This window comes from Macadamia integrifolia, chromosome 13 (genome assembly GCF_013358625.1).
Source record: "Macadamia integrifolia cultivar HAES 741 chromosome 13, SCU_Mint_v3, whole genome shotgun sequence".
Classification (NCBI taxonomy): Eukaryota; Viridiplantae; Streptophyta; class Magnoliopsida; order Proteales; family Proteaceae; genus Macadamia; species Macadamia integrifolia.
Window position 1 is genome coordinate 23,264,624 of NC_056569.1, and position 24,547 is coordinate 23,289,170.

At 39.1% G+C, this 24,547-nt stretch overlaps 1 protein-coding gene across 1 annotated transcript in view; it reads left to right on the forward strand.

The window, feature by feature from the left end:
• The window catches only part of LOC122058756 (piRNA biogenesis protein EXD1), an 81,759-nt gene extending 58,347 nt beyond the window's left edge, over positions 1-23,412 (forward strand). Inside the window, exon 7 of the mRNA XM_042621428.1 lies at positions 23,173-23,412. Coding sequence (XP_042477362.1) covers positions 23,173-23,397 — 225 coding nt within the window. The 3' untranslated portion in view covers positions 23,398-23,412. The remainder of the gene's footprint in view (positions 1-23,172) is intronic.
• The last annotated feature ends 1,135 nt before the right edge of the window (positions 23,413-24,547 follow it).

Below are 24,547 nucleotides of genomic sequence, written 5' to 3' on the forward strand. Positions count from 1 at the left end.
TGGCACGCTAAGTGGATCTCATACTTGCAAGGATTTGTATTTGCTCTCAAGTACAAGGCTGGAAAGGAGAATCAAGTGGCTGATGCACTTAGTCAGAAGGTGCTAATGATGAATACCTTCACAATGCAAAGCTCAGGAGTTGAACACATCAAAGAGGAATATATTAATGATGCTGATTTTTCAGAAGTGTTCAACAAATTATAAGGAGGATGAGATGACAAATTTGCTATACATGATGGATACCTGTTCAAAGGCACTCGTCTTTGTATTCCAAACACCTCTTTGAGATATCGCTTGATTTGAGAGCTACACGGGGGAGGAATGGGTGGACACTTTGCAAGGACAAAACTTACTCTATGATGATAGATTTGTACTATTGGCCTCAGTTACTAAAAGATGTTCAGCATGTTATACAAAGATGCCGCACTTGCCAACTTGCTAAGGGGAAAAGAAGAATGCGGGTTTATACACACTGCTGCCCATTCCATATGCACCTTCGCTAGACATAAGCGTGGACTTTGTCCTAAGCTTACCACCTATACGGGAAAGGTATGATTCCATATTTGTGGTAGTTGATCAATTCTCCGAAATGGCACACTTTATCTCATGCAGGAAAACCCTTGATGCTAGTTATTTAGCCAAGCTCTTCTTCAAAGAGAGAGTGTGCATACATGGTCTGCCACAGACGATTGTTTTAGATAGGGATGTCAAGTTCATGAGCTACTTCTGGAAGACCTTATGGCTGAAAACGAATACTAAACTTAAGTTCTCCACAGCATTCCATCCTCAAACCGACAGACAAATAGAAGTGGTAAATAGAAGTCTTGGAAATTTACTCCGTTGCCTAGTCTGTGATTATGAGAAAACTTGGCCATCTATACTGGACATTGCTGAGTTTGCTTATGATAGCTCCGTCAACCGCACCACTGGTCGTACACCATTTGAGATTGTTTTTGGATTGCAGCCACAACGACCGGTTGACATGGTACCTTTGCCACCTCACGCTTGTATTAGTGTTGAAGCGGATAAGTTCCTTAGGCATATCACAGAGGTATATGCTGATGTTCGTCGCTGTATAACTGTTAGCAATGAAGGATATCAGCAACTGCTAATCGTCATCGATGCTATGTGGAATTTCAACCTAGTAATATGGTGATGGTTCAAATTCAACCTGAGAGGTTCCCTCCCGGCACAATGCACAAACTCCATCCTCGGAATATGGGTCTCTATAAGGTCCTGAAGCATATTGGCACTAATGCATACATGCTAGAATTAGCTCCTACTCTGATCTCACTTGTACTTGGGACACCATTCTGATGAAGGTGACACAAAACATGCCCTAAAGCTTCCCCAGTTTGTAAATCCTATAGATGATGTTATTGAAGATGTCCTTGACAACAAGTTCACTACAGTTTGTGGAGGCAAGGGGTACTACTCATTCCTCGTCAAGTGGAAAGGACGACCAAGAGAAGATTGCACATGGATCGACGCTGATGATTTCCAGCGTCTTGATACGGATCTTTATGAGCACTACATGTCCTTTATCCATTCATCGAAGACGAATTTTTCTAAGAAGGGGGGAGCTGATGTAGATCCACAATATGGAAGGATCTATCAAAGGAAGAAGGGTCTAGCCTATCCCTACTTAGTCCACTTAAGTGGCTAAGTTATTAATTAGAAATAAAGGCCCATTGGGCCCATCGACCGTAATGGCCCCTAGTGGACTATTAGTTAAGTGTCTTTTCTAATTCCTAGTTCTATCTATTTCTAATTCCTAGTTGTAATAGGAGTTCATCTCCTAGTTCTAGTATGGCTGCTTGTAGCTAGATCTGCCCTCTATAAATAGAGGAGCTTATGTAACCTTATTTTTCAGATTTGAATAAAAGAATCTTGCAGTCAATTAATTAGAACAGCAGGGATAGCTATGGGTGAGAAGCCCGGGCCGAGATAGCTATGTGTGAGAAACCCGGGCTGAGATAGCTAACTTCCACTCACATTCTTCTTGCTCTTTATCTTTTATTTTCAGATCTTTATTGCTGTTATTGTTCACTGTCATTGCCTGTTGCTGTGATTAAAATTCAGACCTGTTCAAAAGCTCTAAAGTCAAGATTGTCCAGCATTCCTAGTGGAGATAGGGGAGAGATCGATCTCCTATTCTTCTCTCTTCTGTTCTCTATTCAACCAGATCTTCAACCAAGGTGTTCTAGACCCCCCACAAGGATCAATCGATCCTTACCTGATCACTGTTGGAAGCATTCAGCCACTGTTCTTGAAGGATATTTCAGTTTTCTCCCTCTTCGGGTTGGAAATCAAGAACTTTCTTATCTTCTTCATCAACTGTTGCAATCCTCTCAGATTTATAGGTTTTTGTTGCCACCTAGGGACCTTCACTCGACCAGAAGGGCAGGTCCATTGGAGCCACAATCAGCCAGCCGCACCTCTATTCCCCTCTCCCAATCGTAGGTTTCTCTCTCCTCTCTTTTGGGTCAGTTTTGGGTGAGGTTTTATTTCTGGTTTTAGGGTTCACTTCTGGAATTGTTTGCTGGTTGTTTTACCTTCTTGTTCTCCTTGGTTTTATCTATTATTATTAAGTTCATTGTTGGGAAGTTATTTGTGTACTTGGCGTTATACTTGTGGGGGTTAGTTACTTGTTACCTACACCTACATTACATAGGCTCTTCAAGTCCGTCGTCAGTGTTTGTGTCCTCATTCGTGTATGTAATGAGGTTTAAAATATAGATGCAACGATTATCTGTCTCACCTTCGACTTCATCACCTTCCTTCTTGTCTTCAGTGGTGGTATTGGCCTTCCAATCATCAAGTTGTGGTTCATATACTGACATCTTTGGATTGGCTTCAAGTGCAACAATGACGGAGTTGGTGTTCAGTCGGTAAGGGCAAAATTTGGCAACGTGACCAAAATCTCTGCAATGGAAACACTTGATTTCTCTTTCTTTATAATTCATAGGTGTTTTCCCCTTGTCTAACGTGGCTGGTGGGACGTTGTTTGGAGCAATGATTGCCTTTCCCCTAGCCATGTGTACCTCAGAATCATGAGCTGGTGGGTAAGAACATCGAGGAGTTGACTTGAGCAAGTCCTCCTCCTCTAAGGATTTGTCAATACAAGTATTTATGGAGGGTATTTTGATCATGCCAAGCTTCTCACGAATGTCATGCCTTAATCCCAATTTGAAACGGGATATGAGTAGTTCTTCATCTTCCATATAGACACCTGTTCGTGAAAGTAATTTATTGAATCGATTAGCATATTCTTCTATAGTCATAGTACCTTGCCTGATGGTATTCAACATGTTGTAGAGCCGATGTCAGTAGGTTGGTGGTAAAAACCTTTCATTGAGGATGAACTTCAAGTCTTCCCAACCGTGAAGCATTTGGCGCCTGCACATGAGCTTGTCTTCTTCAGCATTCCACCAATCCTTAGCCCCACTTGTTAACTTTGTGATAGCTAATTAGACTTTCCTTCCTTTAGGCAGACAGTACCAACGAAAATAGTCATCAAAGGAGTTTACCCAGTCATGATAGTAGAGGAGATCGTGTCTTCTATCATACTCTTTCAGTTCCAATTTCACCTTATCTGTATCATCCTAGCGATATTGGTAATGGTCATAATCATCATACTGCTCATCACGAATTGGTATATTCCTTTCAGCTTGCATAGTGACCCTTCTAGGTACATAATAGGTATTGTTGACAATAGGCTGAACAGTAGTTTGGGCAGCATTGGGTTGAGTGTTAGAGTGAGCAGCAGTACTCTCTCTCAGTTCAGCTATCTGTTGATCATGCCCTTCGATCTTTGCAGTAAAAGCTTGAAGGGATTTTCACATGTCTTCCAGAGTGATTTGGGGTCTTTCTTCAGCCATAGCTCTGATACCATTTAATGCAGGAATAGATTACAAGAACTAACCCTCACAATATTTAACCCCAAATAACACAGAAGTATGACCCACAGAACTTAACAACCCACATGGGTGGAATCCCAAAACTTAATTAAAGAGGCTAAGAACAAGAGTTTAATGACCCACATAAGACCCTACAAAACAGATCCCAAAAATGACACCCAAAAATTAGACCCTATGGGATAAGATACCCTGTGGCTAGGGTATGGAGCAATACCTGCAGTTGGACCAGGAGATGAGCTATACTTTGGGTCGATAGAAGCCTTTGATGAGAATATAAGGCTCCGTTTGGTATCGTTTCTGTTCCAGAAACTCCGTTTCGTGTCAGAAACGGAAATTTCAGTTTGTGTCAAAACGCCATTTTTAAACGATTTAAGGCTGTTTGGTGAATCTGTTTCTAGAACAGTTTCAGAACCAAGAAATTACTGTTCTGCCATTTGGTAATGCTTGTTTTAGAAACGGTTTTTTTTTTTTTTTCTCTTTTCTTTTCTTTTAAGTCAATAATTACAAAAATAACATTAAAATACTATAAGCATATAAATTCTTTTGGGACAATAAAATATTACATACCAACTATAAAAAACATGGTTTCCAAAAGATGAATAAAATACAGTATTAACAATGCCTTATGCAAGTTAGTTATTACATAATTCCCCAAATTTTCACTTTTTTTTTAAGTCTAAAGACTTGAATGCATGGAGGATGTCTTTCATCTTATTTGTTTGGTCCTCTAATTCTTTAAGTGTCCCTTCCAGATATCCTTTCATGTACTCGTTCGAAACGGACGGTGGTTTGGATGATGTTGATGTTGAGCTTGAGCTTTCTGAACATAATGTATGTTGTATGGTAGAGATATGTGTTTCATCTTTCAACCATACAAACATACCACATCCACGGTTATCAGCCTATATCAAATAATAGATGTGATTAGGGTCGTTGAAATTTGACATTTAATTAAACAAAAATCATAAATTATCTATAGGAATAGGTATAGGTCTATCGTAGAAATAAATTACCCCAGTTGAATTTGGGCAACATAGAAAATACTGTCCCTTGTTTGGACCTTTCGTCGCAGTTCGTACTTTGCATTGACCTTTACCACATCTACATAGATGTAGTTGGTCCACCCACATGAAAAAATTACATAAATCTTCACACTTGAAAAATTCTCTTCCAATATTTTTACCCGACTTGGTTGTATATTTACCACAACTTTTTCCACAAATTTCACAATTTGCTATCATGAGTGGGGGCATAAAAGAAGTCATCTGTAATAGAAATTTAAATATCAAAAAAATTAATATAACATCCAAATATATGACATTCATAATAATATATCAACTTGTACCACATATATAAATGTAACATAAAACAAGTACTACGTGGGTTGAAACATCAATTTAGGTTTTCAGTTTTGGAAAAATAGTTATCGGTTTTAGTTTTCAACTAGTTCTGGCATCCTTTGCTATCTAGCCGTTGCATTTGTAATTCTTAGCCTAGTGGCATTAATTTCTTTTGCCCGATTTCGTTGACTTGATTGTATTGTAGAATGATCAACGAAATCTTCATGTGGCGGATTCAAGTCATCTTCTGCAACTTTTAAATCATCGTTCATCCCCACGAATTCTGCATCAGCAATATGCTCTTCTCGAATATAGTTGTGTAGCCCACAACATACCAGTACGATTGATGCCTGAGCTTCCACTGGGAACTGATACATTAGCCTTAAAATTTGAAATTTGTTCTTCAATACCCCAAATGTACATTCAGTGACATTCCGAAGTGATGAATGTCTATAATTGAACAACTCTTTTGCTGTTCTTGGGGATCTTCTACGCCCTTTATAGTCCGGTGGATGGTATCTCTCACCCCTAAATGGTGTCAAAAATCCAGATTGGCTAGCATACCCAGAGTCGACAACATAATACTTTCCTACAGACAAAAAATAATATATATTATTACGTATACACTCAAATGAAAATCTAATATATTAGTATAAAGTTAATACCTGGAGGTGGATGTGGAAAACTCAATCGAGGATCACTTCTTGCCTGTTCAAGTACTCGACAATCATTTGCACTATCTTTCCTTCCAGCATACACATATGTGAATCGCATGTCAAGTGAACATGCACACATCACATTTTGAGTTGTGATCCCCTTCCAATTCCTATATCGAATTTGATCCTCTCTTGGAACTACCGCATGGATGTGAGTACCATCTATGGTGCCAATACAATGCTATGACATATAATGACAATTAAATGGCCAGTACATATAAGAATATAAACATTCATATATTTAATTACAAACATGTATCATATTAACATATTTACCTTGAAAAAAGGGTAGTATTTCGGGTTCTGTGCATTGCAATCAAGACAACATTGAATGTTCGACTAACTGTTTCTCTTGAGTGGTTGAAATGATTTTGGCTGTCCCTATTACTTGAACCCTTCCCAACAATCCATAGGAACATTCCAAGTTGTTCATCCACTCGGATGTTGGGCGTGTCTTTCAACCACCCCCTATGTCTAACATAATCACATAGGTTAAGGAAGACATGACGTTCCATCCTAAACTCTTCATAGCATCTGTTGGCATGCCCATTCAACACCTCATGCATCATCACAGCACCTGAAAATACATTATCCCTACATGGTTCTCGAATATATACCGCCTCACTCAGTAATTCCATTCCCATGTGAATGATCGTATCTTCTTCATCACTAGAAGTTTCACATAATGCATTTGACATAACTGCAATAAATAAACAATTACTACTCAATTGGAAACAAATAAGTGTAAAACATAACAAATTGACACATTGTCTCAATATAAACACCTGTTCAACATTACACACAACAATAATAGAGAAAAAACAACCTCAATAAAAGTAGCATTCAATGTATCTCCAAAAGTAACATTACACATATCAAAAGTATTGTCTTGAATCCAAAATTATCAAAAGTAGCATTCAAATACAAAGAAAGACTACTCCAAGGCATTTAAAAGCCAAGTCCTCTTAACAGGCTCTGCACTGACAAACAACTCCCTCCAACTAGGATCAACACACATACGACTGGTGGCCTTCAAATATATCTCTTTTGATATATCCGGTATGGAGGATAACACTGCCTCACATGCACTCACACTGAAATCTCGAGGACAAAATGCACCTATCCCACCACGAACAGGAGATGTAACAGAAGTACTGGATGCTTTCTCAATTTTAATGGATAAATACTTCCCATACAAGTCCTTCACGTGGCTATCTCCCTTATTGGCGCTCTTTTTTCTTCGTCCCGTGGGTGTCCTATCAAGACTTCGCTTTGTGGTTGTCTGAGTTGGAGTATGAGTATCCTAATGAAAGGGGTCAGTCATGCTTATATGCACCGGGGTACTAGGGGAGTCAAAGACTTACTCAATATCAATTGTATTAATAGCTTCGATGCCATCCAAATCTTGAGCACTATCAACCCCTAAGTTACCTCTAGCATATGCATCCCCAAATATCATGCTCAAATCTGGCCAATTGTTTAGTCCATACTTATTATATTTCAACCAACCTGGATTTGCCTGCATAAGCAGTCATTGTATCACTTAGATGTCCTACTCATTGTAAACTAATTTTTAAATAATTCAACTAGCTAGTGAAATCTATTATACCTGTATTGCCCTATCCCATACGGATTCATCATCAACTGTGACTGCTTTTGTCATTGAGTTCCACCCAAATCCAGTTGTGTCAAGCAGTCTATTGAATTGTTGATACTCGTGTTTCAACTTGTTCATCTTGTTGCGTAATTGTTCTCTCCCAACTGTACGATTTAAAGCCTGCTGAAATTGCTTTGTAATCTCCTCCCATCCAATTTTGTTAAATGAATCACCGGATTTGTGACCATTTTTTACAGATTCCTTCATTGCTTCAATGAAAACAGTGGTCTCAAGTTCTGACCACTTAACGGCAGGAATACTACCTCCAGATATAATAGCTAGACATTATAAGTTGTGTAAAAGTTAGCATACTGGGACAAAGAAAGACTGAACACTAAAGAAAGAAATAACAAAGCTCATCTTCACATAACATGTCTTACATGCATGAAGACCAAGCAAAGTAACAAAGAAACCTAAGTAACAATGTCTTATTATAATTAAGGGTTATAAATAACCAAAGAGATTTGGAAATCAGATTTGGAATCATACCCAAGCAAAGTGACAAAGATCCAATAAAATCAGACTTGGGGAGAGATAATGGAAAGACCAATAAAACCAAGCAAGGTAACAAAGAAATCAAGCATAGGAAAATAACAAAGAAATCAAGCATAGGAAAATAATAAAGAAATCAAGCATAGGAAAATAATAAAGAAATCAAGCATATCCAAATTGTAGGTTTGTTAGATACTTATGGACAAGCTAATCAACCATGAAAAACTACAGAAAGAAAGAACACAAAAGTGACATAAATGTCACAAGCCCTTTGGTAGACCCATTGTAGACATGGGTTCTTTCATTCAAAGATAAATGAACCAACATATATATTTCATTGAATTTGTTTAGAACCAACAGAACTGACAACATAACTCAAAAAAAAAATTGATTCGACTTTTCCGTACATCAATGGGGATGGGGATGCCCTTTGGTAGACCCATTGTAGAAAGAAAATCACAAACAACTTGATTCCAGTCAATCGCTTCTACATCACTTACACTACTGCTGACATCTAAATTGAATCTGACAATTATCATGCTTGAATGGTTTTCTACTTGAACTGAAGGAGCATAATCGAAGGTGGGTGGACCTAATCTAAATTAAAAAGGATTACATTTGTCTAAGGAGTCCAGGTAAATCCATGACAATAGGTTAGCTTCTCTTGTCTCCCACCCACCCTTTTTTTACACACGCACACAGTCACAGAGTCTTAGCTAAGTAATCAATAAGAGCCCATTTGCATGCATGTACCAAATCAGAAATAGACTATTTGTAGAAACGACAAATGGCATCTTAGAAAAGCAGAATCAGAAGAATTCCTAGACACTTGAATAATTTGAATGAATATTTTCTCATCTGTTGTTATTTGCAAATCCTTGCTTGTCTGTTTCATATCAGAATGCATATACGCATACTTTTTAGAGAACTTAATATTTAGCCTTTGACTCTTTGTTTGTTCCCATTGAGATGCAACTGATAAGAATTTCTTGGACCTTCATATATGCCCTACTATTTGCAAACTCAAACATAAGTCTGCAGTAAAGTTTGTTTGGTTTAGGTTGCATGGAAACATAGGAAAAGTTGAATGAGAGAAGAGTAAATAAACACATTTGGCAATTGAAGTGTTTTCAAATTGGACTTCTTTCCACACAATTATGTCAATTTAGAAAATTCTCTGCATTAACTGAACCAAGAAAAACTGAATTAAAAGCGAATAATCACCTAAGAACTCTCTTCTCTGTTTCCACAAATTAAAACATATAACAATAAAATTAAAAACAATACTTCCCATACTTAGGTATTGCTTGATGGGCCAATACCATTTTGTCACACATCTAAATTGAATCTGACAATACTTCCCATACTAAGGTATTGCTTGATGCATTCAACAACAGCTTCTTAAGCCCCCTCTCTCATGGATTCACTCAAGGTAGTTAGCTGGTAGCTATTTCTTCCTCTTGCCGGGAATTTACTCAATGGTGAAATCCCCCCAAAGCTTGGAAAGCTCAAAACAATTCCCCCTTTGGAGATTGGATACAACTCTTACCAGGGAAGCATCCCCTCGCAATTGGGTAACATGAGCGAGCTTCAATATCTTGACATTGCTGGTGCAAATCTGTCTGGTCCAATCTCTAATCGTCTCTGCAATCTCACTAACCTTCAGTCTCTGTTCCTGTTCATGAACTGGCTAACTGGATCAATACCTCAAGGGTTTGGAGGTACATTGGCTTCTTCTTCCTTCTAGGGTTCAATGGTAAGTGTTTTTGAGAGTAAAAGGGAGAAAATGATAGCAATAGGCCTTAATATAGATAGACAAAAATGAGAAAAACAAATAGCTTAGAAAATATAAAAACAGTATACTGAAAGGAATCAGCCACAAGTAAAATTGACAAATTTATTCTTGTAATATCTGTGGAAGATGAGTCACAGTGTTAATTAGATGTGAGATAATATGCATTGGCAAGAATTCATGAAATTATTAGTGAAACTCAACTTTTGAACATCTACAACTAAACCTGTTTCTGCATATTTTCAGATATCTGTAGTCGCTCGAAACAGAAATGATTTGGCTTATGCAACTCACACATTTTTTCAGAAGCATGGTTTCCTTTATGTGCATACTCCTATAATTACGACTAGTGATTGTGAGGGTGTAGGGAAAATGTTCCAGGTCACAACGTTGTTTAGTGATTCAGATAAGTTGGAGAAGGAATTGAAGCAGATGATGCTTCTTTACAGAAGTACCTTCCTTGCCAGCTGCTTGGTTGCTAGAGATGAAATTGACATTCTTGAAAGAGAAATCAAACATCACCCAAAGCAAACTCTTTCACATCGCCCAAAGCAAACATTATAATTACACAGAGAAGCAACTAAGAAAGAGAAATCAAACATCAAAACAGAAACAATTAACAGAGAAATCAAACAGAGAAATCAAACATTACAGACTACCATAGCAAACATTATAGTTACACAGAGAAGCAGAGAAGAAAGAGAAATCAAAACCTAGGTCTTACTATAGCGGAACCTCCACGCCTGGGGGTTATTGAACCTTAGATGAAGATTCGCCAGTAACGATCGCTGGATGCGGCCGAAGTCAAACGTGATCGGCGACAGAGAAGTTCAAGGAGGCAGCCGTAGGGTTCCAATTCCAAGAAGAGAAGAAGAAGGAGAACGGAGAAGAAGAAATCGCCGTCCTCTAGTAGCAGGCGTTACGTTGATTTTTCGGGAACGAAAGTTCAGAGAGAAGAAGGGAGAAGAAGAGGAGTTAACCTCCAGCCGTTCACAAGATAGCTATTGGAGTTCAGAGAGAAGAAGAGAGAAGAAGAGGAGTTACCTCCAGCCGTTCAGAAGATAGCTATCGGAGTTCAGAGAGAAGAAGGGAGAAGAAGAGGAGTTCCAGCCGTTCACAAGATGGCAATCGGGAACGATAGTTTCTAATTTAGGGATTTTGAAACGAAACTATAGTGACGGAACTTTGGGGTCCTTTTTCGTTTTTTTCTCAATTTTCGTTTCAAAAAAACCGAAACACAGCATAATGTTACCAAATAGTTTTTTGCGTTTTTTTATTCCAATAGAACGAAAAAACGCTAGAAACGTTTTTTTAGAACGATACCAAACGGGCCCTAAAAATCTGAAAATATGAAGCTGTTTTGATGGCTGATTGAAAAGTTATGACAGTTCTTGATTTTCAGCCCTAGGAGAGAGAGAACAGAAGAGATCCTCCAAGAACTGATGCTGGACTGCTTGGGCAGTGTTGAGAAAAGGATCGAGTGGTCTAGATCAGACCCTTAAAGGGGTTCACAAAACAGAAGTCAGATTTGGGAGGTAGGGGAGATCGATCTGCTCCAAAATCCCTTGCACGTGCTGGCCGATCTTGACAGTAATGAACTCTAACAGAATCTGAATTCTTCTTGCAGTAAACAATTGATAACAGAAAATAAAAATAGAAAAAGAAGAATAGACTAGATGGGGGGGTAGAGAAGGGTGAAAGAGAATAAAGGAATGGGTATCTCACCTCTCAATAACAGCTTTCCAACTAAAGAGTATTCACTCAATAATTTATTCATTCAAGTCTAAGAAATATCAGTGCATAGGCTCCTCTATTTAAAAATGACAGAATTACAATCATACCTTGACTAGGAGCTAGTTTCCAAATAGGACTAGACACTCCTATTACAACTAAGACTTCAAATAGAACTAGGAGTAGACTTCTAACTCCAACATAGAGTAGGATTGACTAACTAATAGTCCATATAGGACATTACAATTGATGGGCCCAATGGGCCTTTATTGAATTAAAACAACTTAAATAAAAACACTGAATATAAATCCCGTTTTCCTACTTTCTACCCATGTTTTAGGCCCATTAAAGTGGTCCATTACTAATAAAACCCATAGAATCGAAGGCCCAACACATTCATAACCCACCCAAGGCTTATTTGCAATATGATTAGTCCATTAAGTGGCTTGTCTACATGAGTCATCCTCTTCTTGGTGAGAATTGGGATCAGCAGTGACTTCCCTCGCTCTAATTTGTCAAAGATCTGGTTGAGTATGAGGTGGGTATTGCTGAATTGGTTCATGGGTTCAGTAATGAGGTCACAAATATTGGAGATTCTAGGTTCCTCTGGAGGTTCTGTTCTTGTCCTCTTGCAGGCGTGGCCCTTGGTTCCCCTTCAAATGCATGGGGTTGGTTGTGTGCTTGGGTGGTGGGTTCAGCCTGATTAAAATGTATTGAATAGTAACATTCTTGGCCCAGTTGAAGCAAACCGAAGGTGATTGGGAATGGAAGTTGGTGGTGGGAAAGGTACAAAAGTGATTTGGGTAAGGGATGTGGGCCTTGAAGCAGTGGCTTTTGTGGCCTCACCCAATCTGGCAGGACTACCAGAGCCAGTCATTGGGATTGCTACCTGCTGGGGTAGATCTGAACTGTTGGTGGTTTGGATCATTTATCCCATAGTTGATAGATGGTGGGAATCAGCTGGAGTTTCCACAGAGGGGCCACCTTGGTGAAGGAATTTTGGATCCATGGAGAAGTACTGGTTCAGCCAGAAGGTTTCATCAAACTTTGGGGATGGAATATTGTCGCCTTCAGGTTCGGACATAAAGGGCAGCGAACTACCTCCACTTTCCCCTATGCAAACAGCGTTGGCGATATTGGGCTGCTCATATGCTGTGGCTGCAACTGAGAACACCAATTGTGGTTGTGGTTCTAAGCCACCAATCAACATTAACAGTACATGTACATTGGAACCCATCACTGTTGTGGCTATATAGGGCTCATTTGAGTGGAGGAGGCAGTTGTTCACCAACAGAGGTTTTGTAGTAACATCCAGGATGGGGAGTGACACTTTCTGATCATTAGTCTGAGAAAAGGCCATACACAGCTCCATCGGGGGGTGGGTTATTCTTCCACAGAAAGCACAGAGGGTTTCCAGCTCATATTTGAAGTGAACTAAGGGTGAGGACCCATCTGGGAGATTAATTTTTGAGCCAAGACAGACGGGCAGTGTTTTTTGAAAGACACTTGGATCCTGGCAGTGTCAACAGGAAGCCCTAACTTACCAAGGTTAAGGTGAAAGTCCATAACCTTACCGATACAAGACACAGCCGACTGAATACTGCCGTAAGAGAAGGCATCAAGTAGGATTTTCGAGACTTGTACCCACACAAGGATGGTTTCCATTTCTTTAATGGACTGTTCAACATCAAGACTATGGATACCCAGCTGTAGAAGATGTTTGTCACACCACTATGTAGTGTAGGCAGGCATAGATATTTTGGCTTCCACATTGCAGAAATCAACAAAGAAGATACCGTTGTCCATGCAGCATAAGAACACAGCTCCCTTGGACTCTCCCATAAGGACACCAAACGGTCTCTTAAATCTTCTTTGGCTGGAAATGGGGAGTTCACCACCAATCCAACGAGGGAAGTAGCTGATTGCTTACAAGGCTTCATCCACAGTTCTTCACTGAGTAAAGAAGGAGAACCACAGTAGGCACGTTGAGCCGCAGCCAGGAAAGGTGGGTCAGTGCTTACCTCCGCATCAGTAGGACCCATCGTAGATGACATCACCACCCTTCCAGAGGAATGTCGTCGGTTTGGATATGGAGGTTTGGTCGAATTGGGGTGGAATCTGGGGCAGTGGTTTTGCGCTGGTTGATTTGGTTTCACCATATTAGGTAGGAAGGACAAAAGGGGAGTAAATATGGGTTTTAGGTAAGTGGGTGAGTTGGTGAATGGGTTGGTGGAGTTTAACACAGAGACTGAAAAAACCGATACCTGGCAGCAAGGAGAGATTGTGGTCGTGTTCCAACACCACACCAAGTGACGAACCAAGGTTGAGAGGACCCTTGGGTGACTCCAAAGAACTTGATTGCAACTCCAACCGACCTCAGTCCAGGAAGGAACAAGAAAAAAAGGTCCAGATATGGTACTGTTCACGGAGTCACTGTAGCAGCAGCAGAGAAAAGGAGTTGCAAACCTTGGGATTCCCTCATTTGCAATCAAGCTTTTAGGGGCTTAAAAGGGGGCCTAGGGCGACTCCAATGGACCAGGTCCCAGCTCCAACAAAGCTCTAATGAGGAAGAACAACGGCTGTTTCAGAAATCTGGTTACTGTTCACAGGACAGTTGATCAGGTTGAGTTCTTCATGTATGGAGCATGAATAGCTTCAATCTTCACAAGCAGTAGCTTCTATAGAGTGTATTGATTCATCACTATGGCATGTACAAAGTATTCCCTGCTTTGAAACCTTCTATTATTGTTGGGTTCCAAAGCTAGAGAGCCTAGGTTTCAAGATCCTTGATCAATTCTCGAACCTACAGTTCTGATACCAAGTTGGAAATAAAAAAGATTGAGTTTAGAAATGACGGAGAAGTAGAGAAGAGAGGAAGAAAGAATAAGGAGAAAAGCTGAGAGGAGAGAGAGTATAGTCCCCCCTAGGGAGGTAAAAGGAAAAAAAAGGAAAAATACGATTTAGGACAACTTAGGCACCATTTGATAACATTTCTGCTGTTTTTGTGTCTAAAAATAACAGAAACGGCTTTTTACGTTTCTGGAAATAAAAACGGATTTTTTGGTGTTTGACAAACCTGTTTCTCGAAATGTTTTTTGTAGATATAATGCCACTAAAAAACCCAATAGTATCATCGGATGCCCAAAAGGAGAGGGGGTCCGGTTGCCTCTTTTTAGGTTTAAATAGTAGAAAGATTTATCGGGCACACCAACCTTTTTTTTTTTCTCATACTCGTTCCTAGAAACGACATAACAAGTCTGACTTGTTTCGTCAAAGTTGTTTTTAGAATTGTAAATAGGCATAAATATTGATTTATGTTTCTAGAAACGGGTGAAACAGAACAACTTTATCAAACATTTTTTAGGTTTCTCCATTTCTGAGAACAAGAAAACGCAGAAACGGCAGAAACGGAATGTTGTCAAACAGTGCCGTAATATAAAGATAGATCCTAAAGTACCCCTATTACATAAACTTCAACATTATCAGGCCAAACATTTATTTTGTTGTTGGAGTACTCAGTCAGTTCATGCAGTCTCCTCAAAAATCTCATTAAGATGCAGTTGTGCGGATCCTTCATTACATGGAGGGTGCACCTAGTAAGGGTTGATTTATCATCTTAATAAGCATATGAAGTTAGTTGACATTTTCAGATACTAATTGGGTTGGTTAGGCTAGTGATCTTTGTCATGACCCAAACTCGGGGCATGGTATGGTCCCACCCTCGCGGGTGGCGATCAAATGATCAAAATTTAAAACCAAACATCCATTTATAGTTCATAACATTCACTTCCAAACATTGAATATTCAAACCTTCCATAGAGGCCTATTACATGTCAAAGTTAACAGGATCGCACTGCCAAAATAATTACCATCCAAACTTCCAAGTTCCCATTATATTTGGTTAATATTTACATTAAGTTCTCATATCTATTCAGAGACAACAAAATAGCAAAATGACAAAAGATATTTTCTTTTTTGTTCACCATCAACTTGTAGGCTCCTTACCAGCCCTATAGCCCTGAACTGTGGAAAAGATGTATGATAATGGGGTGAACGCGATATCTCAGTGAGTAAAACCCCACCTAAACAATTCTACACCGGACATGCATATATATATTTATGAAAACAAACCAACCAATCATTACATTTCATGAGTTAGCAATGTAACAACTATAAAAATATCTAACTAATACATTTTCCATTGCCTCTCGGCATTCCATGGCCTCACCACAAGGTCTCTTAACTCTAGTCTCACCAATCATGTCTCTTGGCAATGGGTGCCTTACCATGTTGTCTCTTGACTAGGTCTCACCCAAGTCTCTCGGCGCCTATACACCTCACCATGCGGTCTCATGACCTCGGTCTCACCAAATATGTTTCTTGACCAGGTCTCACCCAAACACGTCTCTTGGTGATTCCCATAACCATAATATGACCCAATGCATTTTCAACATAAAAGATACTCATCCACTATTATAATATGTAAACCAATCTCATCATTGAATCACACTATAATTATATCAACATACTCAATATCATTGTATGCCCGTAGCGAATGCATCACCGCAATCACAAGCAACATACATATACAGGGAAACCATTTAAGAAGGGAATCACTCACCTTGATTCTTGTGCTATAATGTTACCACGACAGTAACTTACAGCACGTCAACTGTCCCCTGGTAACAAACAAGGTAAATTCTCAATAACTAATCATGGAATGATACACCTCACCGCTCTTTGAGCAAGGTTCATGTTCAAGGGCATTTTTGTCCTTAAAAAAAATAGTTTCAGAGAGTGATTTCTTCTAACAATTGTAGATTATCGAGTCATGAATCCAACGCCGCTAGAATCAACTCAATCCAATTCCGAATGAAAAACTTATGATCATTTTCATACGGTCCATTTTCTGCTAATTTCCAAATCGACACTGCCCAGAAATTTAATTCTGCTGTCGGGCAGAATTTAACCTCCCACTTCATGTGTAATTTTAGCTCACTTAGAAGTGAAATTGGACAAAACCTATATCTAGCAAAATTGACGCCCTATGAGTCTAGTTTCTAAAAAACTTGGAATCAACTCATTTAGGGTTCAGGTCAAGGAGTTATGCTATTTGGACTGAAGAAAGTTCTGTCAGCCAGAACGTGGGATCCCAATCTGAAATTGATTTTTAGCTCTGAAGTTTCTAGATTCTTTTGAGCCTCTTCTACATAAATTCCATCCATACTTAAATACCCTATTGTAAGTCCATCCCTAACAATAATTGTCATTAATATTAAGGATTTAAACGTGCACAAAGAATCCAAGGATCTTACCTAACTTTTGAAACTTTGTTGAGACCAAACCCTTTCTTCCCACTTTGGATCTTCTAGTTGGTCTTAAAGATGATTACAGTACCTCAAGTCGTCCTTCTCTCCTTTTTCTTTGTTGATCTTTGACATACAAGGTAATAGGAGCTCAAATTTATGATAATTCAAACTCCACCATCAACTCCTCTCTTCTTCTCTTGAATATCTTCTCCTTGTTCTTGCTTCTCCTTCTCTTGACAACAAAAATGGAGTTTGGAGAAGAAACCCCTTTGTTGTGTTATTCTCCCCTTTATCATTATCTTATAGTTATGAAATGTCCTTAATACCCCTACTAACCACCCACTAGCACCAATGGAATTCCACATAATTCTCTAAACTTGGGTATCCCTACATATTAGGATTCTAACTCCTCCATCAATTATTATAGTACAACTTACCCTATTTGTGTGAAAAGACAATACTACCCTTCTCAACTTGCAATTTAGCCAATAGGCTTCAATGCATGCTAGAATTAATTTACTATTCAAGGAATCCTTAAATAGTGACTTTCATGTGTATTGACTATTTTTCCCTTGCTTGGTTTAAAAATTTAGAGCTTTATGTATTGCAAGCCAAAATATGAGAAAGTCTCACTTAAAGTACATAGGGAGTCTTGAACTCAAGATCTCCCCCATATGAAGCCACTAAACCACCACTGGACTACTAGCCCCTTGATGGAATTTAACCCAAATTAAAAGTACAATAAGAAAATAATCCTATTGTCTTTACTCGTAACAGCTCAATAAAGGTAATTTCCATTTATATATGCTATCCAAGCTTTTAAAGTCTTGCAATACCACTAAGAGTGAGAAGTTTGATGTCGTTCCTACAAGGTACAACACAAATATTATTTCATTAATGAATCTTGGGATGGGGTATTACAATCTTCGTTCGACTACAAGGTATTGTACATTTGTTGGGGGTAATTTGGTTACATGGCGAAGCAAGAAAAAAAGGACAATTGCCAAGTCAAGGGCTAAGCCATAGTACAGAGCCATGGCTCAGACTAATTGAGCTAATGTGGTTTAGATCTCTCTTTCTGAGATGGGTTTTCCTATGCCTACACCCATGAAGATGTATTGTGACTACCAATTAGCTATATATATTGCTGGCAATCTAGTCCCGAACAGACCAAGCACATTGAGGTGGATTGTCATTTTGTTCGAGATGCCATGTTGAAGAAGCTAGTTTAGACTCCGTTTGTTTCCTCTTCAAATCAGTTAGTTGATATGTTTACTAAGTCCTTGTTTGCCCCTAGTTTTCGGAATTACTATAACAAGTTGAGCATAGGTGAAATATATGCTCCAGCTTAAGGGCAAGTGAAGTTCAAGGGTAAATTCTGTCCTATCGGTCTTATTGCTTATTTGTTATTGTAATAAGTAGGCTAGGGGTATTTTAGTCCCCTAACTAAAGCCCTTTGTTTGAGCATACATATATATATATGTGTATATGTGTGTGTGTGTGTGTGTGTGTGTGTGAGAACCGGCTGAGGTGGTATGGCCATGTGCAACAGAGACCTATAGATGCCCCAGTAAGGAAGAGTGAGCAGATTCATTTGGAGGGAGCCAAAAGAGGTAGGGGCAGGCCTAAAATTACTATTAATGAAGTGGTGAGAAAAGACATGCATATGGTGGGGCTTGATTCTAGTATGACCATGGATAGATTTTTGTGGAAGACAAGGACTTGGGTAGCCGACCCCGTGTAAGGGATGTCCCTGTGATGCATCTTTAATTTCTGCCTAATCTGCTTCCCTTAGTCCATTTTTACGTCTTTTTCTTTGTTGCTTCTTGATTTTCCTTTTTTTTTTTTCATATTGATCCATGTAGCCGACCCTATTTAGTTGAGATAAGTTTTGTCTGTTTGTGTTTGTGTGTTGTGTGGTGGGGTGGGGAGGCTACGATAGTATATATCACAATATCGTAAGTTGCCTCCCACGGTTTCAGTGGCCTCTTCTCTCTCTCTCTCTCCCTCTCTCTCTCTCTCTCTCTCTGTTTGATTACTTAGATTCTGGTTTGTAATAGTTTTAAAGATTGGATCAAAATCAGCCAAAACGACTCAAATCGGCCGACCATAATTTTGAGAGCTGCGCATCAGGTGGGTTGGGATAGGGCTGACAGGATGGCCCAAAACCAACCTGAGGAATAGGTAAGGTTTAAAGTATTGGTATTGGCTATCATATCGGAACAGTGATTTTAAGAGACGTATTGTAACGTATTTGGAGAGACGCAAGCTACGCTATATGTGTATGGAAATAATAAAGAAAATAGAGAAATGCTTAGGATATATGCAAGATATAGTTTTAAAGCATAATACGCGCATACACCTGAGCAGTTGATTAGGGAATCAGGAACCTAGCCTAAAGTGTGTAAATAAGTAATATGTAAAATATGTCTTTACCAAAAAAATGTAAAATATATCATGTATAAAAATGAGAATAAAGTATGACGAGACAAGTGCATTCAATTGGTTGTATATACAGGATGTGGGTTCATACATGCATTAATACCAAAAATTTTTTTAGGTACTATATCGGTATCGTATCATATCGGCACCTTAAATATACGATACATAGCAGTTAGTGTTGGTGGGTACGGAAGGATACTTAAAACCTTGGGTATAGGAAATCAAGCCCAGCCCAAACCCAAGCTCAACCCTACCTCAGTTTTGGGATTGTTGAGACAATCAAAATCATTTAAGCCCACAGCTGTGCACTGGTTTTCTTGGGTTAGGTGGGGCTCGAGCGGATTTCTCAATTTTAACAAAATTCATTGTATAGTACAATATGAGGCACATTTTACATGTATTTGAAAATCATCCTCCCACGCATAAATGTCAATACAAAAGTAAATTTTATCTTGCAATACAATAAATCTAAATTAGTAAACTTTACCAGCATTAACCTGTATATTATCTAGAGTAATGACTTGGTATAAATATATAACACATGTAAAAAGGCATACCTAGTGTACAAGGCTCCTGCCACTGAAAGGTCTGGGGAGGGTCATAGTGTATGCGGCCTTACCCCACTTTGCAGAGAGGCTGTTTCCCGACTCAAATCCACAACCACTAGGATGCAATGGAGCAACCTTACCATTGCGCTGAGTCCTCCCCTTATAATTATATTACACATGTATGTCATATATATACATATGTATTGTATGTCACATCATACATGAAAGGCGCAGGTTCTCTTTGGGCTTGAGCTTGGGTGGGTTTCAGGTTACCAAAGGTCTCAACTGAAGCCCAACCCATTGAACCTCAGTTTTTCATTTTTCATCCTAAGCCCCAAAAAAGGATTTTCTTTTTTGGGGTGGTTTGGGTTTTTTTTTTTTGGGGGGGGGGGGGATACCCCATTTCCAGTTAACCAAGATTCATATCAGACAAGGTCCAATGAGTTCCACTGAGTCCTGCAAATTCTGGACGATTTTAGCCAATTCCAGGACGACTCAATTTGGAATTCATGGAGACCGATCCATAGCCACTTCTGAGTTTTTAAACCCTGCCAATTGATGTTGGATAATTACTATTTGCTTTACCTGCTGAGGATACACTTTTCTAGATAGGCCCAAATTGCTCCAAGAGAGTATTGATCAAGATTTACTTTTCGAAAATTTCCAGCAACCTTCCACCTTGTTAAAATAATATTGCTTGACAGCCTCCGTCGTTAGATGGCGAGAGCAGAGCGGACACTAACAATGTAATTTCAAATGTTTTTGGAACTTAATCTTTTGGCTTAAGGTTCTTTTATGTCTTCTTACTTCCCGGATGCTATAAGAGTTGCTCATAAAGTAGATTTTCAGTGTTGGCTATATTTCTGAAAATACCTCCTGTTTCACCATCTAATCAACTCGGCTGTCTCAAATTGGAAAACACTGGAATGAGTTTCAGAAAGTGGTTTGTGAGGTATATAATATATTTTTTGTTTCAAATTTTGGATTATTCTTTAATTACTTTTTTTTATTTGGGGGGGGGGTGTAATTTAGGAGTAGATTACACGAACTAACCCCCACAATGTATAACCCCAAACAATACACTTACATAGATCTTAGACAAGAAACAAAGCTAGAAGATAACCCTTACAAGTAAATAAACAACCCCAGGAAGAAGGCCTAAAATTGACAACCAAGAACAAACCCTAAGAGAGAGAAACAACCCTGCGGCTAGGGTTAGGAGAGAATACCTGCGGTTGGGGCTGTAGGCCTCTGATGAGGCTACAACCTGGGTCGAAGACAGCCTTCAAGGTGAGGAAGAAAACCTCCAATTATGAAAGAATTCTGTCGGAGAAAATGGCCAGAACTTCAAGAACTGATGCTAACTTGATTGGACAGACCTGAAGTGTGGATCGAATGCCCTTTGGGCTGTAATGGACAGCGGCTGAAAGTCCTGATCGAAACAGAGTTCTGTTGCTGAGAGAAGTGGGGGTTGATTGGTCTTCCAAGAGGGATCTTGAGCTGGTAGATTCTGGCTGCCAGAGGTCTTATTGGGCTGATCGATGGAGAGTAATATTTCTGGACAGAATTGATGATTCTTGAACAATTTCAGTCACAGTAAACTAGAACAGAATTGGGAATAAAAGAGAAAACAAGATAATGTGGGAGAGGAAGTGGCTATCTCAGCCTGGGCTTCTCACCCACAGCTATCTCAGATGCTTTAAGCATTTAGTTGCAAACTTCTTTTATTCAAATCTGAGCAATAATGGTACATATGTCTCTCTATTTATAGAGGGAAGTTTACAATCATAATATGGCTAGGAATTCAAGATAAACCTAGGATAGGCCTAGGACTAGACACTCCTATTGCAACTAGGACTAGAAATAGAGTAAGACTAGAACTAGGGCTGATAGGCCTTAATAGGACTTACAATCGATGGGCCCCAAAAGAAGATAAAAGAAATTAAAATAACATTTAAGTGAAAGCCTAATTCGGTGGGCCCATACTTAATTACATTAAATCAGCCCTCAATTAAGAGGCCGATTGTGATCCTTTGGGCTGGGCTTCCTCCTGAGATAGCCTAGCCCATAATAGGGATCTACATACAGGGAGTCAGTTGAATAGGAAAACACTGGAATAAGTTTCAGAAAGTGGTTTGTGATAGAGGTATATAATATATTTATTGTTTCAAAATATGGATTATTCTTTAATTAATTTTTTTTATTGGGGGGGTCGGTTGGGATTATTGAGGCCCTTGCTGATGTTGCATGCACTGGTTCTCTTTTGGTCAATGTCTAAAGGAAGGTTTTGGCCTTGGGCGCGTGGTGATCTCCAACCACTCTTATGGCAAAGCTTAAGGACTAACATCGATTAATGGGGAAAATGCTGTTTCGATTGAAGGGCCACATTCTAGTATCCTTCAGGAGATAACACTGAAGCACATTTGAACAGAATCTCCAAATAGATTCGAGGATAAAAATGATTTTATTTGCTTGATTAGATAAATTTGGTCCATGTAAAAGCTGAGGCATATGGGAATTGATTTTCTTGTTTACCTCCAGTTGTTTATTGAGAATTGAGTGTGAATCCTTGACACTAAATGGGGAGTCAGCTCTGAGGCCTTTGATGAGGACTTTCAAAGTTTCCTGCATTAATGAAAATGTGTGAGGTCAAATATCCTTATTTAAAAGACATGAAATGTGAATTCCTCTGTATCTCTATATCTTCTGAACATTGCCTCCATTAATGTTTGGGGGGAAAAGAACTACTCTGTCTGGGAGCGTGGCCTACATCAGTGCTCCCATGTGTCTCTCTCCTCCCTATATGAAAAGACATGTCTGCCCCTTGTTTTGGGCAGGGAGAGACACAAGAAGTGCTGGCATAGGCCGTGCTCCTGGACAGAGGACCACTTCCCATAAGTTATTTCTTAGTTTTAGTAAGGTGAGGTTCTCCACTTACGAGTCAAAAAGTTTATACCTATCTTTTCGTAACTTCTTAACATTCTACCTATCTGCTGGTCTCAAATGAAAAGGTTCCCCAATTTATTCCTAGTGGTCTGGTGATTATTTTTGTTTGTTTGCTTTCTTTCCCCCTCACCATTTTATTTGATTTTGTTTCACCATATCCAGATGTAGGACAAACTTGTGTGATTATTTTGTATCTAGGATCTTTCTATTGTATTAATGACAAGGTTAATGCCTTCACTGGAATTATCTTGAGAATTTGTCTTCTAATATTCATTTCAGGATCCTGAGTTTTGGACGTACAGGCCGTTGTCTGAACTGATGGTCCGTGCAGCTGCAGATGATGTTCGGTTTCTTCTCTACATCTACAACAAGATGATGGTTAAATTTAGCCAGCAATCTTTATGGCATCTAGCTGTTCGTGGTGCACTTTATTGCCGATGCTTCTGCGTCAGTGACAATGAATATGCGGATTGGCCGGCAATCCCCCCTATTCCAGGTCTCTAATCTTTTTAGAACAAGTATGGAAATCTCAGTGATGTGAAACATTACTGTCCCAATACTTCTGAAATTCATGCTTAGGTGACACAAAATGAAAACAAATTATCTAAAATCAAATTTGGCTGATGGGAAACCATTGTGCAAGCTTGTCACTACGGGCATTACTTTTCTGGTAGTTGACCTGCATGTAAAGGTCATATTACATTCCAGTTCAGGAGTAAACATGTCAAAACACCAAAGTAGTACCTCCTGGATTCTTTCTGTCTAACCTCCTCCTATGAAGAATGATAGCATTCTTCATCATGGCATAAATCTGTATATGGTTTCTATTAATTAGCTATTTATGTCTGATTGGTTCTCTTCCATTTACCTTAAAAGATTACTTAAGCTTACATGTGCTATTGAAAGGCTCACGCTTACAGCAAATGGGACTGACTGTTAACTCTTCCCGTATTAGTGTTCAAGAACCTTTCCGGTAAGTTATATGCAAGTCTCTTAGACAATAATGCTTTCCACCTCTCCTGACATGGTGCAAATTGAAGGTATTAATTGGACAAGGAAAGGCTGAAAATGACTTGGGTGGGGTGGTGAGAAAAGACATGCATGCTTCTGAGCTAAAGCAGGTTATGTGGCCCTGAATTGAGTGAAATGGCAGAATAGGACTTTGTGTAGCTTGGTTCCAAGTAGTTGGGATAATGATTAATTGACTTCACTTGTATTAAATTATTTTAATACTTTTGCATAGGGTAAGGTGAATTTTTATGAGTCAGATATATCATTTATCAAAAGAAAGGCCCTACTGTAATGTGTGCGACTCAAAAAGCAGACTTTTAGGCTATCTACTCGTCAATTTTTGCATAGTGCTAAATTCTTTGCATTGCATTAGCAATTTTATAGAGATATAAAATTTTGTCTCTTGTCCATGACTAGTCAACATAAGATGCTTTTTATTATTTTGGATGAATTAAATAATTCATTACCAAGGGGAGAAGGGTGGAGAGAAGGCTTAAGCCGACAAGGAGAAGCCAACCCAGGGGGAAAAAACATCAAAACAGCAAACTAAACCAATACATCAGGGCGAAAGGGGTACAAAATAAAGGGGCGGGGGAGGAAGAGGGAACGAACATCAAGATTGGGGGATGAGATTGACCTGCAA